This window comes from Mauremys mutica, chromosome 1 (assembly GCF_020497125.1).
Source record: "Mauremys mutica isolate MM-2020 ecotype Southern chromosome 1, ASM2049712v1, whole genome shotgun sequence".
NCBI classification, from domain to species: domain Eukaryota; kingdom Metazoa; phylum Chordata; order Testudines; family Geoemydidae; genus Mauremys; species Mauremys mutica.
The window spans coordinates 336,344,157-336,366,502 of NC_059072.1; the positions used below are offsets into that span (position 1 = coordinate 336,344,157).

General features: G+C 45.6%; 1 protein-coding gene across 1 annotated transcript; it reads right to left on the reverse strand.

Annotated features, from left to right (window-relative positions):
- Nucleotides 1-4,473: 4,473 nt before the first annotated feature.
- Nucleotides 4,474-18,622, reverse strand: ENDOD1 (endonuclease domain containing 1). Its single transcript, XM_045019631.1, has 2 exons — nt 18,264-18,622; nt 4,474-8,648 (listed from the first exon to the last, which is right to left on the reverse strand). The coding sequence occupies exons 1-2, from the start codon at nt 18,555-18,557 to the stop codon at nt 7,476-7,478; spliced, it is 1,467 nt and encodes a 488-aa protein (XP_044875566.1). The 5' UTR covers nt 18,558-18,622; the 3' UTR covers nt 4,474-7,475.
- Nucleotides 18,623-22,346: the final 3,724 nt, after the last annotated feature.

Genomic DNA, 22,346 nt, shown 5'->3' on the forward strand with positions numbered 1-22,346 from the left:
GCTGGAGAGGGGAAGGCCTCCACGGCCCACTGATGGGAATAAGTTTCAGAAGAAAACCTGAGCAACATGAACTAAGTGTACCCTGAGACAGTGATGTCTTCCTGAGTCTATACACAGCCTGAAACAATAGCTCTGTGACCTGCTCCATTCATCTCAATGGCTTGATAACTCTGAAACCAAAAGGTGACCACTGAAATGTCAGTATTGTTAACTATTTCACTACAGACCATTTTATCAGGAATATCCAGCTCATGTGTTCATCCCACTAGCTGCATCTACTCTTTGCTAGGCACTACACATCCCATTTGCCCGCTGTGACACTGACAGACCAGCAGGTCAGAGCCAGAGATTAATTCAATGATGTGCTAAATAGCATTGTCTTCACTTATCTGTAACCTGTTGGTTGCTATTACATTGCATTATGTATATCCCTGTAATTAGATAACCCTAGATTAAAGTCAAGTATCAGAGGGGTAGCCATGTTAGTCTGGTTCTGTAGAAGCAACAAAGAATCCTGTGGTACCTTATAGACTAACAGACGTTTTGCAGCATGAGCTTTCGTGGGTGAATACCCACTTCTTCGGATGCTTGCATCCGAAGAAGTGGGTATTCACCCACGAAAGCTCATGCTGCAAAACGTCTGTTAGTCTATAAGGTGCCACAGGATTCTAGATTAAAGTGTGTGCTAGTGTGAACATGAGAAGAGGTTTGACATGTAAACTTCATGAAAACTAATGAAAGATTGTTGTTTGCTGGTACATTACATTTATTCCTCAAAGAAACCTTGTGAAGTGTTAATGGAGGACTTAATGGCTGTAACCGGAAATGCTAACTTCAAAGCAAGGGCCATTGTGTTCAACAATGGAAATTCACAGATTCAACCTGCATTTCCTATGCATCAAAACCCATGTGGGTGAAGACACTGTTCAGCGTGGTTTCTGGAGAAGCTATCAAATGGATTTCAAGGAATGATCCTGTATCTCTGGATGGTTTGGATGCCAACAGGGTGGAAATACTGAGTGAGTGGACAGAGATCCCTAGAGTTATTCTAGGTGCCCTAACAGATTTTTAGAACTGGCAGATTACTACATCTCGGCTATCGTTTTGGACTTACAAACTTTGACTCACCTGTTAATTATTTTACCTGCTTTAACCTCTCAATAATTCTCATTTCTTTTTCTTAGCTAATCTTCAGTTTGTTTACTAGAGAATTAGCTACTAGCATTGCTTTTGGTGTAAGATCCAGAGTATCAGTTGACCTAGGGGTAAGCGACTGACCCTTTGGGGTTGGGAGTAACCTGAAGTGGTGTGATTTTTGGTTTATGTGACCATTATCACTAAGTCCAGTTTGTCGGGGTGCCAAGATAGGCTGGACAGACCAACGGGACTGCTTGTAACTCCATGGTCAGACTAATACAGTGGTCCAGGAGTTCACATTTGTTACTAGCTTGGTGAAATCTTATTCTAGAACATACCACAAGTTTGACATGTCTGCCCTGTTTTCTGACAGTCTGACCTGAGATTGACACTCAGTTGTTAGCCATTCCAGACTGTGTGACACCCCCCGGCCATCTGCCAAAACTTCCAGTTTTGCCTTCTGACACCACCTATGATGCAGTTACGTGCAGTCAATATCAAACCCCTTGGTAAATAGGAAAATGAAAATGTGGGGACCACATAACATCTGTAGAATTGACTATCAAAGCAAATAACACTGGGGCCACTGATGGTTCTTCTATCGTTTCCATATTTAATTAGTTTAAACATGTACATGCATTAATTAGAAGGAAGCTACTGCAGAATCCAGGAACCTTGCTGAAGAATTTAGAGCCAGCTTATCATGCTGTATAGAGGCCCTGGACTGCAGTATTAGCACAAATATGGAAACTCCATAAGGTCTGTCTGCTTAGAGATATTTGCTTAGCTGGAAATAGCTGTTTCATTGAAATGAATGACAGATGGCATCCAGTGCTGGATAAAACTAAGACTATGCAGCTACAATATATCCTGTCATGTTGAACATACAGTACCAGTAACTGACATACCAGGCATACTACAGAAACACCATGGATGCTGTGCTGTCTGCTAACCCTTTCTGGCCAAACTAGTTACACTTGTATTTATTTTTCAGTAAGTGATTTTTTTTTGGCATTGACTAGGCCAAGGTGATAACTTGTGAATAAAACCAGCCTGAATTTGAGAAGCTGGTCCTCCACGGAGGGCTGAGGTAATAGTTTGTAGCCCCATGGAGAGGTGTTTATCTGTAAAAGGGGCTCTGTTAGGGGTAGCTTCAAGAGAGGTGTGACCTGGGGAGCTGAACACAGGACTGGGGGTTCTTGGGGTCCAATACAGGCTCTGCTACTGACTGCCTCTGTGACTTAGGGCAGGTGAGTCATTTCTATGGGCCAAATTCAAAGGGAATGTAAATGTATCTGGCAGTGGTTAAAGCTGGTCCTCCCCAACAGAAGCCCGGGGAGAACAAGCAGCTTCACTGCCCAGGCTGGCATAAGAGGGTATAATTCACCTGACCTGGCACCAGAGCAAGTGAATCTGGGCCATATCCCCCCTGGAAGACATAAACCAGCACGTAAACACTGATGATTCATTCTTTTCTGGAGCTTTGTCCAGTCTTGGTGTAGGGCTGGCAAACCAGCACCTTGCACAGGCACTAAAACTAAAAAGAACTGGATACTTTTATGGATCTGTATTGGGGCACACTCATCCCGCACTGGATGGGGAAGGGTTAACTCCTCACTGTGGGCTGAAGAAGTCATGCACCCACTTCCCTACTGGGCATGCTCCAGATGCAGTACTAGTATAAAAGGGAACAGCCTAGCTCAGTCTGGGCTGACCACTGAGGAGGAAGGCCACACCTTGCAGGATGCAGCCCAGGAGCAGCGGGAACCCCTGACTGCGGAAGCCAGAGGTGCCAAGACTCAGACAGACACCCAGATACCTGTGGATGCCCAAGAGGGATCAGAGTCATCGGGAACCACACGCACTGAGAAGTCTGGAGACCACAGCAACACCTTGACTACTGCTCCAAGAGACCTGTTAGGAACTAGCTATAGTCCTGAGAGAAGTTGGCATGTTTCGGTTGGAGTTTCACTGACTCAGTGGTGGAAAACCTCATCACTGTTAGGGCCCTGGGCCAGGACCCGGTGGAGAAGGGTGGGTCCAGGTCCCACATCTCTGGTCACCACCTACCCATTGGCTCTGGCCAGGAGGCCCATTGGTTCTGGCTGCTAGGCCTTACCGCCCTGCAGATAAGGGCAACCCCACTGGCTCTGGTCACTAGGTCACTGAGAGGCAGGGCCATCCTATTGGCTCTGGCCATTGGGCCATTCAGCCTTGAGAGGGGGCATCTGTATTGACCCTTGCCATTAGGTCTTCTAGCCCGGAGGACAAGGACAGCCGAATTGGCTTTGACCACTAGGCCATACCCTCCCGGTGGCAAATTATATTGACTCTAGCCATTATACCTCACCATCGTGAGGTAGAGGGCAGCTTAGAGCAGGGGGTGCACTCACCCTGCACTGGACTGGGTTCCGCCACCCTGTCACAGGGCCATTAACTCCATCCAGATCAGGCACAGTGGCACAGGTGGCAGGTAAGTGCCCAGCTGCCATGGAAGGACAGTGGGTGTTGGGTGCCCAACTGCCATTTGTGCCTGGGAAAAATCTCCCTCCCGTCTCATGCTGTGAATGCTCTCAGATCTCATGAGCTAAGCAAGGTGGGTCAGGGTTCAGATAGCGCACTTTCCAAGAAAACATCAGTGCCGCAGGAAGTGGAACAGACGCTGCAGGAAGCGGCACTCTTCCTTCTGTGTCAGAATTGGAGTCAGTACCCCCGCATGTTTTTTTTTCTTTAGTTGAGACACAAAACTAAAGTCCTGACCTCCATGGTCACTAAAGATAACATGGTTTGTTTGTTTGGTTTGTTTGGTAGAACAGAGGTACTAACTACCTTGTTCTGGCCAATATCCAACTCAGGTATTTGGCTCCTGCCTCCCTACATTCCCCACTGCAGTTTCAGCTGTTTACTATATTTTTCATCCTGTCCTAAATTATTGTGCAATGTTACGGTGCTAAAAAAATAGCTGCCACGATTCACCCCAGAGATAGCTGCATTTCATGATGAATAAAATGATCTCTCTCTCTCAATCTCCCTCTCTAGATAGTATATGGGGGAAGGGAGGCATATACAGCTATATAATCTTTATCCTTCACCTATTTTACAAGTATGTGGCAAGGCTTAATTAAGCAGTGCTTTGAGCTTTTCAGATGAAAGGTGCTACAGAAGCACAAAATATTGTTAATACCACCACCAGATCCTGGGTAGTGCAGCAACAAATTGAAACGACAACACTGTTCTTTCCCCCAGTTAGGTATGGCCCTTTGACTTGTCTCAGCAGTCTTAATCGTAACGATTCCCAGCAATGTAATATGAAGTCTTTCTTTTTTCAAAGTCACTTTAATTTTGTTAATACCACATAGCTCCGAGGGTAAGGTCAAGCTCCCACACCATAAGTCATGCCCAGATAAGGCTAATCTCAAACGACAGCTAGTTTACAGCTGTGCATAGCTGTTCTGCAACATGTGTTCTGTGTTTTAGGCAGTTTCTCTCTAGACTGCTTGGACGTGTAGCATAGTAAAAAATGACCAACAGGATTTGGGACCAATATTGTGCATGTTGGATTGACAACCCTAGAATCCTCTTTTCTCCAGGGATCAGGTGCAGCATGGGGAGTAAAGTGTAAACTTCCCCATATGACTCCACCCATATGCCTCTACCCTGACCTGGAGTGATCACCTCTAGGAGTGACAGGTGGCATTGATCTCCAAGTCCGTTCACTCCATGGCCTCTCTGCCGCTAAGATATGTTGGGCTGTTTGGAACTGGTCTGGGACACATACATTTGTTCCACACAGATCCCAAAGCCAGGGTAATAACTTTTAGTCACGATTAAGCTGGGCTGGATTTGAACCAGCCGGAGTTTCTTTATTCCACTGCTAGAATCTGAGCCATCCACTTCCCCCAAATTCAGCCTGTCATTAAATAGAAGTCGTGGGAATGCTGGCACATATTGTAATAAAGTTTTCTCAGACCCAGAACTGCTCCCAAGTAGCATGTAACAGAGCAGCCAGATTCCCCCAGCAGAGACTTTGCATACAGTTATGCCCACAAATGTAAAAGCATAGATGAGCTACATGAAAATACAGCAGAATAGTCATGCGTAAAAAATGGACAGTGCAGGGTGTGACGGAACTACGAGGAGGGTCAGTGCGTGTCTCTGCTACAACTTCTTACCGCATTTGTGTGCTTGCAGACTGAATCAACAGCTGATGCAGTCAGCAAAGATCACTCTCAAGGGACAAAGCTTATAGAGTAACAAGAAACCAAAACTCCTTCCCCTGATTCCCTTTCCAAGGGAAGGTGTAAGCTGAGTTGAAGTTAGGCCCTTGTTTATTGGGGAGCAGACAGAACATGCCCCTGCACCATGTCCCCTTAGTATGCAGGACCACTGAGTTTGGAGCTGGGCTCGGCTGAGCTAAACTGTGACCTCCCCTGTAAAGCCCTTTCCTTAGGATCTCATCTGCCCGCTGCTGTATTCCAGATTCAGTGAGTCACCACTCCCCCAGACTCCAATGGCATGCCTGCTTGGGGATCTCCAGGGGGACAGAGGACAATAGGGGAGGTGTCCAGCACTGGGATGTGCACTTGTAGAGGGTCTGGGAGCTAGGGGCGAAAGTGGATGGGTATGTCCTGTCAGCAGGAGGAGGGGGCACAAGTGCTGTTGTGATAAAGTGACAGAAGCCCGGGTTCCCCTCAAGCTCTATTAGCATCAAGCAACTTGTGCTTCACACTATGTCACTGGGGCAATTACCGTCATGCCAGCCCTTCAACCCGTCACTGATGGGCCGGGGCCTCCTCCACCCTGGGGCCTCCTGCCCCTACCAGTTTTGCCTGTACCAGCCCTGATGGGCTAACTTAGTGCAAGTGGCTGACCCCCCTGTCCCAAACCTACTGCAGGATGCTGCAGATCACCATTTCCCCAGCCCGATGGGCTTCTGCCTCATCCTGCTTTCCTAGCTCACCCCCACGGACTTTCATAATCTTCCAGTCTGACTTCACTGGGAGTTTGGGGTGCATGAGGACCACAGGCTGGTTCCTTAGGTCTGCTTCCCCTCTCACTGGATGTAGGTAGGCGGGAGACAGAAAACTGACAGGTATCAGCCTGCCTTCCTAGGGCCAAATTCTGCCACCCTTGCTCATGCCGATTCATCCCTCACACTGCAGATAGCCTCCCTGTAAGTCAATGGGTATTCGTGTGGAGTGAGAGATTACTCAGAGTTGGAGTGGCAGAACCTGGCCCCTCATCATTAGTGTTCCTCCTCTGCCCTTTGTCATTGCATGCAAGGCCTTGCACTGACTGTGTTTGTTCAGACCAACCAGGATGATAGAGTAATGTATTTATCGCCTCAGCCTGAAACACGGGTGGAGGGTTCCTTCCAGCTGAGTCAGGCTCCCAGTGCACATAAAAGAAAAAAAAAGGGCGAATGCAACTGAGTCCCAAATCTTGCCGAGATCTCCAGATGAGTTGGCATGGAAGCATGTATTTGGGAGACTGTCGTCTCTAATTGGAGGCAATGGGTGGCGGTTTGTTTGGTATATTAGGGTGTGATCCAAAGCCAGTAGAAAGACTATTTTGGACTTCACTGAGCTCTGGATCGGGCCCACATTGAATAAAGACCTCAGGTTTTGGATAATTGTTTGGTACCAATGGTCAGTTTAAAAAGGTATGGGGAGTTAAGGAAAACAGTAAATATCCCCCACACCCCACCAAGCAACTGGTAACTGATTTACTCTCACCAAGGGCCGTTCCATCCATTTCAGCTGCCTTGAAAGGCCAAGGGATGAGAATTATCAGCTAAAACACACCAGCCCAAGTTCTGCCCTCAGTTCCTTCCACAAAACCCCACTGAAGTCAATAGTGCAACTAAAGGCAGAATTAAGCTCTATGTGGTTTCTTCCCATGCAATAATCCTAGCAGAGGGGAGGGTCAGCATAAGCCCCTTATCTACCCACACCAATGGACACATGCTTCTGTTATGCCTTTGTAGCACAGCCCATGAACAGGCATCAGCATTTTCCTATTTAGTAGTGAAGGAATAACTTTGTGCTACACTCAGCGTGTCTCAAAGCGGAAGCAGCTTGACATTGGCCTTGAAATCCACAGACAGCTTGTCACACCGGTTGAAACCCTGAACACTTTACAATAAGTGGAAGTCGATTTGTAATGGAATTCCCTTTTGAAGTGCCATAGGCCCTCCATGTGACCACCAGATTGGTTTGATGTTATTAATGTCACTGCAATAAATACCAACAAAAACTGTCAGCATTGGTCACATATCGGAACATATTGCCCCACTTTTCTTTCACCACGTGTCTGTGCAGTTCTGTTTGCTGTCCCTATCAGTCATCAGAAGAGAGCTTAGGGACAAACTTTTTGCCTAGGTGAGTAGCTATGTAATAAAAGCCAGACATCATGGCAGCTGTGGCATCGACAATGAGTGAGCAAGTGCCACCAACTCCAGCGGCTATGTCTTTGAGGACGATGGGAATGGCACAGAGAGTGTCCAAGGGGAAAACCATGATATGAAGGAAGAGTCCAATGGGGACACTGAGAATCCTATAGATGAGGCTCAGGGTGTTCTGGAAGATCCGGACAAAGCCCATGACGATGTTTGCTGCAACCTTGGCCACGTCCCTGGGGATGTTCACCAGCACTATGCTGATTTCTTTGCCATAGGACATCACTCCATTCCATAAGCTGTAGAGTCCGCCCATTGCAGTGTTGCTGAGCTGCTTGATGACATACCACAGGAAATAACATGTGTATCTCACCACCTCCACCAACACATAGCCAACGAGTCTCAGCAGCTTGGTGAAAGGGGCTGCAACGATGCCAGCTACTCTTTTCAGCAGGCTGCCCTCTCCGGGCTTCTCCTGGGCTCTCTGATCATTCCTGTGCCAGCCGACTCTCCCGGCCGGGGTTTGTACTATGGGCTCTTCAGACTGGATCTGGTTTATGGTTTGCAATATGACTTCCATTTTCTCCTGGCTTTGGCTGCCTCCCCCACAATTGCTCTTAAACAAGTGAGCTCCTGAAGGAAGCTGCTTCTCCAGCTCTTCCACAGACAGGTCTTCTATACTGTTTTCACCACTCGGACGTTTCAGAAAGCCCACAGACCATACCTCCGGAGCATCACAGCAAGCTGCCAGCCAGAGAAACTCTGGTATGGACACCTTGTCTTTAACTCTGAGGCTGGATGGAACAGCACCTGCAACAAGATACAGGCGAGCCCCATTTTCACAATGTGGGGCCAAAGCTTGTTCTACTATATCCTCGACATCCTTGTGCCAGCTTTTACTGAGAAATGGAGTCATAGGGACAGCATTAGTAAGGGTGTATGTGGCTAGCTGGAAATCATCTTCATTGAGGGAGCTGGGGTTTAGCTGCCCTCTCTCATAACCAGAGTCCACATAGTCTGTGGTCAGGGCTTGGTTTGCTCCAAGGTTGTTCACTGAGCCAACAGCAACAGCTTCATGCACCATTTCCTCCAAGTCATTTCCAGGATCATCTATCTGAGACACAAAAGAGAACAATTACTGGATGTGGCTTACCTTGCTGCACACTATGAAGCTGCATTCAAAATATGCATGGGAATGCACTTGTAGCTCACCCGTTGCAACATCCCGGGCAACAGGTGATATGAATGCATCCATCTTTTCTATTTTTCCTGTAGCTCTTCAGATTAATAAATATATGGCCGGAAGAGATTTTGATGATCTAGTCTGACCTCCTGCATAACACAGGCTATACCATTTCACCCAGTAATTCCTGTATCAAGCCTGTTATTTGTGGTTGAGCTGGACTACAGTATATATTTTAGAAAGCATCCTGTCTTAATTTAAAGGCTTCAGATGATGGAGAATGGAGCACATCACTTGGGGGCAGCAGGCAGCATACAGAGCCTGTATGTCCCCAGCTATTCTATGGGATCAGTGCTTTAGGTGTGGTAAACTCATTTTTGTAATTCCTGTACTAGGAAATCTTAGCTAGTAATTCCTGAGTCAGACATTCTTGCATGGAGTCTTACTTGGAGTGACAATGGAGTCATGAAAGCAAATTAACAAGCCGTCAGAGCAGGAACACAGAGTACTGAGCATAGTTGAAGCAATGTCTGCCCTGTTCTTTCCCAGGATACTACAGCTCTATCTGTTTGTCATTCATTCTTTCTTGACACGTCCTACATCCTTCTTTTGGAAATTTAAACTGTATGGTCCAAAGTCTGTCCCAAATCACACCCTAGGCAGCCCGAATGGCCAGGTGTCTTTTGTATTTAGACAGGCTTACTTGGGCAGGACGGTTCCAACAGTTTGTGATCTTAGCATCTTATACACGTGTTGCATCATCTGTCTCTATTTCATTTCTTAATTGACTTATTTAAGCTATTAGTACATACAACATAGGGATTGCCATAGGGATTAGATCTCTGGTCCGTTTAGACCAGTATCCAAAAGTGCCCAGCACCAGATGCTAGAAAGTGCAAGAAGCTCCATGGAAGACTGATATGGGGTAATTTGCCCACACCCCTCCCCGAGTGTCTCACCCTTACCCTTAATAGTCAGAGATTGGCTTAAACTCACAAGTATAAAGTTTTATATTCTTTCCAAAATTTGTATTAGCATTAGCTATTATAGGTAGGTGTTCCTGTTATCCATATAAATGTCCAATCCCTCTTACAGTCTTGCTAAATTCTTGCCCCTCAGTGACATCCTGTGGCAATGAGTTCCACTGTCTAATTGCAGGTTGTGTGAAAGTTCCTTTTATCATTTTCGAATGTGCCACCTTTCAACATAATTGAATGTCCCCTTGTTCTTGTGTTATGCGGAAGGCAGAAGAGAAGTTCCTGCTGTACTTTCTCTAGGCTATTCATTATTTTATATACTTTTATCATGTCCCCACTTACTCATCGCCTCTCTAAGGTAAACAATCCTAATCTTTTCAATCTTTCTTCGTATGAGCATTTTTCCAGGCCCTTGATCATTCTTGTTGCCATTGTCTGACACCTAGTAGTTCTGCAATATCCTTTTTGGAGACCAATACACACTGTTACAGATTAGGCCATATGACTCATTTTGATGCATTATAATATTTTCTGTATTATTCTCATCTGTTCTTCATGCACCTAACATCTTGTTTGCTTTTCTGATTGCTTCCTTGGTCATGGGCAGAAGTCTTCACTAAGTTGTCCCCAGTATGCCCAGGCCTCTTTCCTGTGCTGAATTTTGTATGTGAATGGAATGATAGAGACAACACATAGACTCCATCATGTGTCATTACCAAACAGTGAGGGGTACTGTATACAGAACATGTGGCATAAACTTAATTTTCCAAGCACACCAGTTTGTGAATGCAAAACTTCATATTACGAATCAGGTAGCAGCTGAGTATGTAGACGGCCAGTTGTCTGCTGTGAGCAGTGCAAGATGGTATATTCCTGAGGTACAAGGCTTGGAGCTGAGGGGATTTGGCTGGTGCCTTTCTCTGTGTGATTCATGAGTGGCTCTGGGAACATTCATGCAATCTAGCTGGATGTGAGGCTCCACATGAGGTTGTGCTGAGTGATAACAGCGCCTGGAGGGGTTTGCTGCTTGTCACTAGCAAAGCACTGTGAGAGACAGCCCAGGATGGAGAGTTAAGGGGGCACAGCAGTCCCACTGTCCCAGGCTGCACCCCGGGGATCCCGTAACACAGTTCCAAAGTGAAATAAGGCTACTTTAATACTGAAAAACAGCATCCACACAGGGGATTTAATACAGTTTAACAAATCCACTTCAAAGTCACACGTTTAGTTAATTTGGATTATTAACTAAACATTCCTGGATGTTCCTGTGTATATAAGCCCTTAGTGACTTTCCCAGGGTCACATAGGAAGTCTGTGGCAGAGCAGGGAATTGAACCAGGGCCTTTTAGCACCCAAACCACTGGACCATCCTTCTTCTCTATAAATATATTCCATTAAAAATCCTGACTGCTGGGTCACTGCCCATTGCATGGCTAGCCAACTGTGATAAATGAAAGAGAGGGGTAGGTCCCTTTTATGGACATCCAGCCAGCCAGTAGCTATAAAATCCCCCTGAGTATCTGTTCTCTAATTGCTCTACCTGTAAAGGGTTAAAAAGTCTCACTGCTATGCATAGGTAAAAGGAAGTGAGTGGGCACCTAGCCAAAAGAGCCAATGGGAAGGCTAGAACTTTTTAAAATTGAAACAAGACTCCCCCTTTGTTTGTTTGTGGTTGTTCTCCTGGAGAGAAGGGACAGAGCAGCTATGCTGTAAGAAGCATTGGGACAGGTATGAAAAATCATCAGTATCATACCTAGAAACTACTCATTTAAAACCCCAGATATGTAAGTAGATCAGGAAATGTCTAGGAAGATGCGATTAGGTTTATTTTATTTTTTTTATGGCTTGTGGATTCCTCTGTGCTAACCCCCGGTGCTTTTGTTTTGCCTGTAACCTTTAAGCGAGAAACTATTCTTGATGCTTAATCCTTGTAGTTGCTCTTTTGAAATCTAGGAATAGCCTGAGTTCCCAGATGTATTTTCTTCCTTTTGTTTTTTTAATCAAATTTACCTTTTTTAAGAACAGAACTGGATTTTTGTGTGCTAAGAGGTTTGTGCATATGTTGTTTAATTAGCTGGTGGCAACAACTGAATTCTTTTGTTTTCTTTCTCAGCTCTTCTCCGGAGGAGTGTGGGTGAAAGGACTTGAGGGTACCCCACAGGAAGGAATTCCCAAGTGCGCCTTCCTGGGCTCTCAAAGGGGTTCTGCACTTGAGTGGTGGCAGCATCTAGCAAGCCAAGGTCAGAGAAAAGCTGTAACCTTGGGAGTTTAATACAAGCCTGGAGTGGCCAGTATTAATTTTTAGAATCCTTGCAGGTCTGCACTCGAAGTGCCAGAGTGGGGAATTAGCCTTGACATGTTTTTTGTTTGTTTTGTTTTGTTTTGTTTTTTCAGTGAGACTTTTTAATGCTTTACAGGTAGAGAATTAAAGAATAGCTACTCAGAGGGATTTTATAGTTACTGGCTGGCTGTCCATAAAATACACCCCACCTTCCCCCACCCACCCCGCTTCATTTATCAACAACAGTGGAGGCTATTGACATTCCTCTTATGTCACATCAAGTTATTATTTCTGTGCTACTTTTGGCAAATATTTTTCATACATCCCTGAAGAAGCAGACATGGTACACTGGAGGAGACAAGTGACGTTCCAAGTTACATCATGCTCTTTTACAAAATATCATGGGATAGCTCTTAGTCGCTCCAGAGTAAAAAAGAAGTTGCTGTGTGATATTTCACTATATCTGTGTGCGTACCTATGCACATAACTGTGTTCATGCATGTATAGCGGTCATGTCTGGGTGCATATGGCTGTGTACATGTCACTCATGAAATGACTTAGATGATAACTGGTGTCCAGGGGCGCCCAGAGGGGGGGGCAAAGGGGGCAATTTTCCCCGGGCCCCGGGCTCTGCAGGGGCCCCCAAGAGAACAGCGGAGGCTCCCGCCTCCACCTCTCTCCTGAAGCCCTGGCACATCAAGCGCTGTCCTCAGACAGCGCCGCATCGTGTCTAAGCCGGGGCCCCTGAGCCCCGCCCCGCTCAGAGCCGCGTGGTGAGGGGGCGGGGCTGGGAGCTCCGGGCTGCGCTCAGCTGCCTCCACTCGGCGTGGAGCTCCTAGCCCCGCCCCCTCCCCACGTGGCTCTGAGCGGGACGGAGCTCAGGCCCCGCCGGCCGCACGCTGCGGCTGTTCCGGCGAGGCACTGAGACTCCGGGTGAGGAGGGAGCCGGGGGTAAGAGGCTGGGGCCGGGGCGGGGGGGAAGCGGGACCCGCCACCGAAGCGCAGCCCGGTCTTCGGCGGCGGGGGGCCCCTTCCGTTCCGGGACCCGCCGCAGAAGTGCCCCGAAGACCCGCGGCGGGGACCCCCCCCCGCCGAATTACCGCCGAAGACTGGGCTGCACTTCGGTGGCGGGTCCCGCTTCGGCGGTAATTCGGCGGCGGGGGGCTCCCGCCGCGGGTCTTCGGGGCACTTCTGCGGCGGGTCCCGGAATGGAAGGGGCCCCCCGCCGCCGAAGACCCTGGGCCCCCGGAATCCTCTGGGCGGCCCTGCTGGTGTCACCACTTTTCTAGATGTGCTAGAAGGCCGTGTGCTGTGCAGATTCCCTTAGGAGCCCCAGTCTGACTTAGCGTCGCACAGCACAATCTCTAATATCACTATTCGTCTTCACTTTCTACCTGCATGACTCGTTGGCAGAGTCAGTGCAAGGCATAAGCAGACAAAGCAATTGCTTAGGGCCCTGAGCAACTCAATGGGGCCCCTTATTTGCTTTTTACTATGTGTTTTGTGTGTGTGGAGGCCCCCAATGGGCTAGCATTGCCTCTGCTCCCTGCTGCACCTTTGTTTGCTTATTTCTGGAGAGACAGAGGTCTGATCTGCAGTGCACTGCAGCACTATACTAGTAAAATTACGTCGCTCAGGGGTGTGAAAAATCCACCAAACTTCTCCTGCCAACATAGCTACAGCCTCTTGAGCAGGTGGATTAACTACACTGGTGGGAGAGCTCTATCCCATCGGCATAGAGCATCTTCATTAAAGCGCTACATGGCGCAGCTGCAGCGTTTTAAGTGTAGACTTGCCCAGACAGGGTGTAGAAAAATCCACTCACTTGCTCCTCAGTGTTTTGATTCTTAGCACTGATTTTCCAATTACAGGTCTATTTGTCAATTTGTGGAAGGTGTTTTTCTTCACTTCCTGTCCTAAACAACTGTGTAATGTTGCCACACAGTAGTAATGAGTTGCTTTCTTCCACCATGGAGGTGGCTGCATTTCAGTGATTGTTGAATGGGATGCCTGTATAGATGGTAGTTGTAAAGTGAAAAACCTGGTATGTGATCATATAATTAAAGACTGTATCATGATGCATGTGTACAAAGCAGGGCCCAGGGGGTGTGTGTATTAGGGTTGTATGGGCAACTTAAATTCTAACATTTCCTAATTTTTGAGTATTTGACTTTGTACCTTTAACTAAGGTGACCAGATGTCCCGATTTTATAGGATCAGTCCCGATATATAGGCCTTTTTCTTATATAGGCTCCTATTACCCCCCATTCCCTGTCCCGATTTTTCACACTTGCTATCTGGTCAGCCTACCTTTAACACTTTCTTAGTACATTATGTAATGTATGGTGGTACCACCTAGGGGACTCAACCAAGACAGGGTCCTATTGTGCTAGACACCATATAAACATATAATTAATGACATCCCCAGCCCCAGAAAACATATAGTCCAAAACCCAAGACATAATAGGAGGATGAAACAAGTGAGCAAGGAGGGGAGGACAGAGGAACAAAAATAAAAGGGTGTTTTGCATTGCCTAGTTATGTGCAGAATTTATGGCAAGATCTTGTAGTGCTTTAATGGAAAGTACTATGAGAATTGCTTCTCTACTACACTGCAATCCCTTCTCAGGCACAGCTCCCACCAGTGTTAAAGATCAGATCCTTGGGTCGATGTTAAAGCATTGCTTTTCAAGGATTTCCATAGATAAGGCTTTTTGTCTGGCAATCTCTGCTCCTTGATTAAGCTGTTGTTGGTATTAGGGAAACTGCTTTGTCTATACTGACCTAGATCCATATTTGTGTTTAAATGGTCCAGTCTTTTAAATAGGAACAACAGTTTTGTTTTAGGGAACATCTGGAGGTTGAAAACTAAAAGCAAAACAAAACGACAAACAAAAGTGAAGGGAATGAGCCTTTTAAATACAGGCAAATGGATCTGGTTAGACAGAGGATGCAAACTGGATTTCTCTGGTCTAGCACATTTCACAGCAGCTCAGTACAGCTAAGGAAAATCTAAAACTCCTCCTTTATCTCACATCATCATTGATCAAAATCAAGCAGAGCTCACGGGTTGCCAGTTTCTGATCTCCAGACACTGATGTAAAGCTGGAATAACTCCATAGCAGTCAATGGTGTTACACTGTGTGAAGGCAGAGCAGCTCAGAGTATCAGAGGGGTAGCTGTGTTAGTCAGTATCCACAAAAACAACGAGGAGTCCACTGGCACCTTATAGACTAACAGATTTATTTGGGCATAAGCTTTCTTGGGTAAAAAAACCCTTTATTTCAAGCCCTGATTTTGGGGTATACAGTAGAACCTCGGAGTTACGAACACCAGGGATACGAATTGACCAGTCAGCCACCACGTCATTTGGAACCGGAAATATGCAATGAGGCAGCAGAGACAAAACATTTTAAAAAATAGTATAGTGTAGTGCAGTGCAGGACTGTGTTAAACCTAAACCACTGCAAAAATAAAGGGCAAGATTTGCCAAGGTAAAGAAACTGTTTCTGTGTTTGTTTAATTTAAATGAAGCATTTTTCTTCTGCATAGTAAAGTTTCAAAATTGTGTTAAGTCTATGTTCAGTTGTCAAGTTTTGAAACACCAACCATAACAATTTGTTCAGAGTTGCAAACAACCTCCATTCCCAAGGTGTTCATAACTCTGAGGTTCTACTAATTATAAAATAGTGACTGGACAAGGAAATTCAGTGTACAATGCACAGGGATGCAGTAGTGTCTCAAATTGCTGCACTTGCTCAGGAATGACTGGTCTATAATCGGGGCTGATGAGAAGAGTGGACCAAGGGGAAGACCCCTGTGAAAGTGACTAGATTTTTTTAAACAGGAAGCCTAAATATTGTGGCAAGGAAGTTTTAGCAGCTGGGAGTGAGGCCAGTCACTGCGTAACAGGGAGGTTTGGCTGCTGAATGGATGCATGTTTGGGGAGGGGGTGGTGGCGGGGATAAGAGGGCTTGACAGTTGGGTGCAGGAACAAATTCAAGGTGTTTAGCGTGAGGTATGTAGGAGGCCTGGGTGCTTGGAAGAGGGGACACAGGGAGATATGGCAGCTGGAAGTAAGGGTCAGGCTGGGGACGCTTGTGCCTGGCTGGGGCAGGGGGGCTCGGCAGCTGGGAAGGGCACCTTCTTTGTTGCTAAAAGAACAGGAGTACTTGTGGCACCTTAGAGACTAACAAATTTATTTCAGCATGAGCTTTCGTGAGCTACAGCTCACTTCTTCGGATGCATAGAATGGAACACACAGACAGGAGATATTTATACATACAGAGAACATGAAAAGGTGGAAGTATGCATACCAACAGGAAGAGTCTAATCAATTGAGATGAGCTATCGTCAGCATGTTCTCTGTATGTATAAATATCTCCTGTCTGTGATCCATTCTATGCGTCCGAAGAAGTGAGCTGTAGCTCACAAAAGCTCATGCTGAAATAAATTTGTTAGTCTCTAAGGTGCCACAAGTACTCCTGTTCTTTTTGCAGATACAGACTAACACGGCTGCTACTCTGAAACCTGTTCCTTGTTGCTGTGTTCTGCTGCCTATGTGACACAGTTGGCAGATGTTGTTCTCTTGTCTAGGTCCTTTTAGGCCCACAACTATTAAAGATTCCTATGCATTATTCAGCCTGGTAATTACATGGCTTTAAAGAGGCTTTTCTCTTTTTCAGGTGGCAGGTGGCCACCTTTGATAGGCGGCTGCGTAAAATGGAACAAACGCTAGATGAACGGCCAACAATGAACACCCGCTACAGTGACAGAGAGGAAGGATGAGCTTGTGGCTAAGACAGGGAGTCAGGACAGCCGGGGCGCTGGAACAGTTTTTATAGTGGGGGTGCTGAGCACCATTTAACCAACCTGCAAACCCTGTATATGATGGAAACCACTTCAAGCCAGGGAGTGTGGCAGCACCCCCAGCACCCCTAGTTCCAGCACCTATAAGGAGAGCTGGGTTCAATTCTAGAACTTTCAGTGTGACTTTGGGCAAGTCACTCAGTCTCTGTGTGCCTCAGTTCCCCATCTGGAAAATGAGGCAAATAGCAAATCCCTTTGTATTTGGATTGTAAGCTCTTCGGGGGCAGGGACTGTCTCCTATTGTATGTTTGTACAGTGCATTGCACAAAGGAGACATGATTTTAGATGCGGCCTCTAGGTGCTACTCTACAAATAATAATTGTCAGTGCTGAGTGGTCACCCTTAATATGCGCCAGTTTTGCTTTAGCTGAATAGATCAGGTTATGTGCAGTATTATCCTACACTTACTGGTGAAATACCTTGAATACTGCAAATACCAAAGTAAAGTTCTGTAGCTGTCTTAGGCCACTGGTAAGGATTTAAGGGTGAGCACTAAAACATAACAAGGAGTCAGCTAACCATGCAAAGTGTCAGTATAGACAAGAGCAACGGACACTTAGGTAACATTTTTTAACTGAATTCCCCTGCCTTGACTGAAAACTTTCATATTGCAGGGCACTATGCTACACCTCTCTTTCCAGCTACAGTATCCACAACAGAGGGACACAAAGAACTGCCATAGCGTCAACTGTGTGAATCACAAATGTGTGTTTTATTCCAGTGCAATGAAGTTAATGAGCACTTATCAGCTACTGGATCGGTGCTGGCAACAGAACAAACATCAACTTGTCACTGAAACTTTTAATCCTATTAGCCACAGCCAGTGCATCCCTCTGTGTTGTGTAATAGCTACTAGGGAGCTAGCTGGATAGTTTGCAGTGTTATGGTTGTGTTGATCCCAGGATATGAGAGAGACAAGGTAGGTGAAGTAATATCTTTTATTGGACCAACTTCTGTTGAAAGAGACAAGCTTCTGAGCTTCACAGAGCTCTGACAGACCTGAAGAAGACCTTTGTGAAGCTTGAAAGCTTGTCTCTTCCATTAACAGCAGCTGGGCCAATAAAAGATATTACCTCATCCACCTTGTCTCTCTCAGATTGACAGATAGATCTGGTGGTTTAAAGAGTGAAATCCTTCCTTTCCTTTCCTTCCTTTCTTTCTTCCTTTCTTTCTTCCTTTCTCATTCCATTTTGGATGCAATGCCTTTCAGTTTTCATTGTAAGCACTTTGGGACAAGAGACCATGGATTTGTCCAGGGCTGAATCCAAGAATAAATACTATTTCTAATACATTAGTGTCTAGAAGGATTTCACAACTCCCTGACTTCTTTGCAAAATTCCATCCCCAACAGCCCAGGATAACTAGATGCCTTAACTCTTGAGAAGATTTGCTTGACAGCTATTGGGGAGATTGACTTACCTGCGGTTCAACCAGCCAGCTCTCCTCCCCCATCTGAGCTGCTTTTGTGTATTTAAAAGCGGAATAAAGAGGGGTCTTGTCCTCCGTGCTGTAGAGCGTTGCGAAGCGTGGCTCTTTGTTGTACTGCTGACAGATTTTCACATGGAAAGACTCCGTAAATCCTTCTGGTGGGGTTTCTCCATAAAAGAACTCATTGCATTCGGCAAAGCCAGCTTCATCCACTCCAACAACCCTGCCCTGGGAAAAGCCAGGGAAAGCAAAGATGCAAAGTGAAAATAAAATTGACATCTTCATGGTCCACTGCCTGGAACCGAGAGAAGCCCTGTCTGTCTCTGCTGGATACGATGCAGGACCTGTGCTCTGCGTAATGCACTGCAGTGAAGCCAGAAAGCGACTGGAATCTGGGTGTAGTGTACAAGGGAAATGAAATATGAAACCGCAGCCGTTCCCTGCAGGGAGTGAGAGCTTACTGCATAGAGCGCATTATGAAACTGAACACGTGCAGGGCTCTGCTGACACACGCCACAAACAAATGACATTGGGAGATCGCTCCCAATGCCCAGAGCTCAGGGCTAATTCAGTGCAGGACGGAGCTCAATAACTGTTCTGGTTTCTTTGTTTCCCATCATCAGCTGACCAGGCCGGATCGCTGCTCAGAGCCACAGGGTGTGTGGAGGAGGAATTCTCTCCAGGGCTCCAAAGGGGCAGGGGCAGTTCACTGTAATGCCAACCCCAGCACCCCTCAGAGGGGGTAGGTAGCATGCCCTCTCCAGCCACATGCTGGCTAATGTGTAGAGAGTTAGCAGGGTCTTGGCACTACCTGGAGCTGACTCCTCTTTGTCACTTTCGGGGTGGCTATCCCACAAAAGCTACTATTCTCTCAGGATTGACTTCGCCTGAGTAAGGCGGGAAATAGACTTCTAGCCTGGAAGCTGGCACAATTGATTAACAGAGCTTTAAACTAGGAATTGGGGGGAGATGGTTGAGAGATGTCCAGGTAATCTCCATGCCGGATTTTAACACTGAGAGGGAAGAAAATGAAGCAAGAAAGGATACTGTCATGGGTAGGAGACTGGACCTATGGAGGAAGGGTACTGTAGATACAATTCTAATAGGTGATACTAGCAGTAGAATGTCTGGGCTTAATCAGGTAAAGAATGTGAGTGAAGCCAATCAGCAAGAATTAAGATGTTTGTACACCAATGTGAGGAGCCTAGGTAACAAAATGGAGGAACTAGAGCTACTGGTGCAGGAAGTCAAACCGAATATTATAGGGATAACAGAAACATGGTGGAATAGTAATGATGACTGGAGTACAGGTATTGAAGGGTATGTGCTGTTTAGGAAAGACAGAAATAAAGGCAAAGGTGGTGGAGTAGCATTGTATATTAATGATGAGGTAGACTGTAAAGAAATAAGAAGGGATGGAATGGATAAGAGTCTGTCTGGGCAAAAATCACATTGGGGAAGAAAGCTACTAGAGCCTCCCCTGAGATAGTGCTTGGGGTGTGCTATAGACCGCCGGGATCTGATTTGGATACGGACAGAGACCTTTTTAATGTTTTTAATGAAGTAAATACTAATGGGAATTGTGTGATCATGGCAGACTTTAACTTCCCAGATATAGACTGGAGGACAAGTGCTAGTAATAATAATAGGGCTCAGATTTTCCTAGATGCGATAACTGGTGGATTCCTTCACCAAGTAGTTGCTGAACCAACAAGAGGGGATGCCATTTTAGATTTGGTTTTGGTGAGTAGTGAGGAGCTCATAAAAGAAATGGTTGTAGGGGACAACCTTGGTTCGAGCGATCATGAGCTAATTCAATTTAAACTAAATGGAAGGATAAACAAAAATAGATCTGTGACTAGGGTTTTTTATTTCAAAAGGGCTAACTTTAAAGAACTCAGGAAATTAGTTAGGGAAGTGGATTGGACTGAAGAACTTGGGGACCTAAAGGTGGAGGAAGCCTGGACTTACTTCAAGTCAAAGTTACAGAAACTATCAGAAGCCTGCATCCCAAGAAAGGGGGAAAAAATCATAGGCAGGAGTTGTAGACCGAGCTGGATGAGCAAGCATCTCAGAGAGGTGATTAAGAAAAAGCCTACAAGGAATGGAAGATGGGAGTGATCAGCAAGGAAAGCTACCGTATTGAGGTCAGAACATGTAGGGATAAAGTTAGAAAGGCCAAAAGCCATGTAGAGTTGGACCTTGCAAAGGGAATTAAAACCAATAGTAAAAGGTTCTATAGCCATATAAATAAGAAGAAAACAAAGAAAGAAGAAGTGGGACCGCTAAACACTGAGGATGGTGGAGGTTAAGGATAATCTAGGCATGGCCCAATATCTAAACAAATACTTTGCCTCAGTCTTTAATGAGGCTAATGAGGAGCTTAGTGATAATGGTAGGATGACAAATAGGAATGAGGATATGGAGGTAGATTTTACCACATCTGAGGTAGAAGCCAAACTCAAACAGCTTCATGGGACAATATCAGCAGGCCCAGATAATCTTCATCCAAGAATATTAAAGGAACTGGCACATGAAATTGCAAGCCCATTAGCACGAATTTTTAATGAATCTGTAAACTCATGGGTTGTACCGTATGACTGGAAAATTGCTAACATTGTTCCTATCTTTAAGAAAGGGGAAAAAACGTGATCTGGGCAACTACAGGTCTGTCAGTTTGACATCTGTAGTATGCAAGGTCTTGGAAAAAATTTTGAAGGAGAAAATAGTCAAGGACATTGAGGTCAATGGTAATTGGGACAAAATACAACATGGTTTTACAAAAGGTAGATCGTGCCAAACCAACCTGATCTCCTCCTTTGAGAAGGTAACAGATTTTTTAGACAAAGGAAACACAGTGGATCTAATTTACCTGGATTTCAGTAAGGCATTTGATATGGTTCCACCTGGGGAATTATTAGCTAAATTGGAAAAGATGGGGATGAATATGAAAATTGAAAGGTGGATAAGGAACTGGTTTAAGGGGAGACTACAACGCGTTGTACTGAAAGGTAAATTGTCAGGCTGGAAGGAGGTTGCTAGTGGAGTTCCTCAGGGATCGATTTTGGGATCAATCTTATTTAATCTTTTTATTGCTGACCTTGGCACAAAAAGTGGGAATGTGCTAATAAAGTTTGCGGATGACACAAAGCTGGGAGGTATTGCTAATACAGAGAAGGACCGGGATATCATATAGGAAGATCTGGATGACCTTGTAAACTGGAGTAATAGTAATAGGATGAAATTTAATAGTGAAAAGTGCAAGGTCATGCATTTAGGGATTAATAACAAGAATTTTAGTTATAAATTGGGGACACATCAGTTGGAAGTAACAGAGGAGGAGAAGGACCTCAGAGTATTGGTTGATCACAGGATGACTATGAGCTGCCAATGTGATATGGCTGTTAAAAAAGCTAATGCGGTCTTGGGATGCATCAGGTGAGGTATTTCCAGCAAAGATAAGGAGGTGTTAGTACCGTTATACAAGGCACTGGTGAGACCTCATCTGAAATACTGTGTGCAGTTCTGGTCTCCCATGTTTAAGAAGGATGAATTCAAACTGGAGCAGGTTCAGAGAAGGGCTACTAGGATGATCCGAGGAATGGAAAACCTGTCTTATGAAAGGAGACTCATGGAGCTTAGCTTGTTTAGCCTAACCAAAAGAAGGCTGAGGGGAGATATGATTGCTCTCTATAAATATATCAGAGGAATAAATACCAGGGAGGGAGAGGAATTATTTAAGCTCAGTACCAATGTGGACACAAGAACAAATGAATATAAACTGGCCATCAGGAAGTTTAGACTTGAAATTAGACGAAGGTTTCTAACCATCAGAGGAGTGAAGTTCTGGAACAGCCTTCCAAATGGAATAGTGGGGGCAAAAGACATATCTGGCTTCAAGTCTAAGCTTGATAAGTTTATGGAGGGGATGGTATGATGGGATAGCCTCATTTTGGCAATTAATTTGTCTTTGACTACTAGCGGTAAATATGCCCAATGGCTTGTGATGGGATGTTAGATGGGTTGGGATCTGAGCCCTGGTCTACACTAAGGTCGGGGGTCGAACTAGGGTAC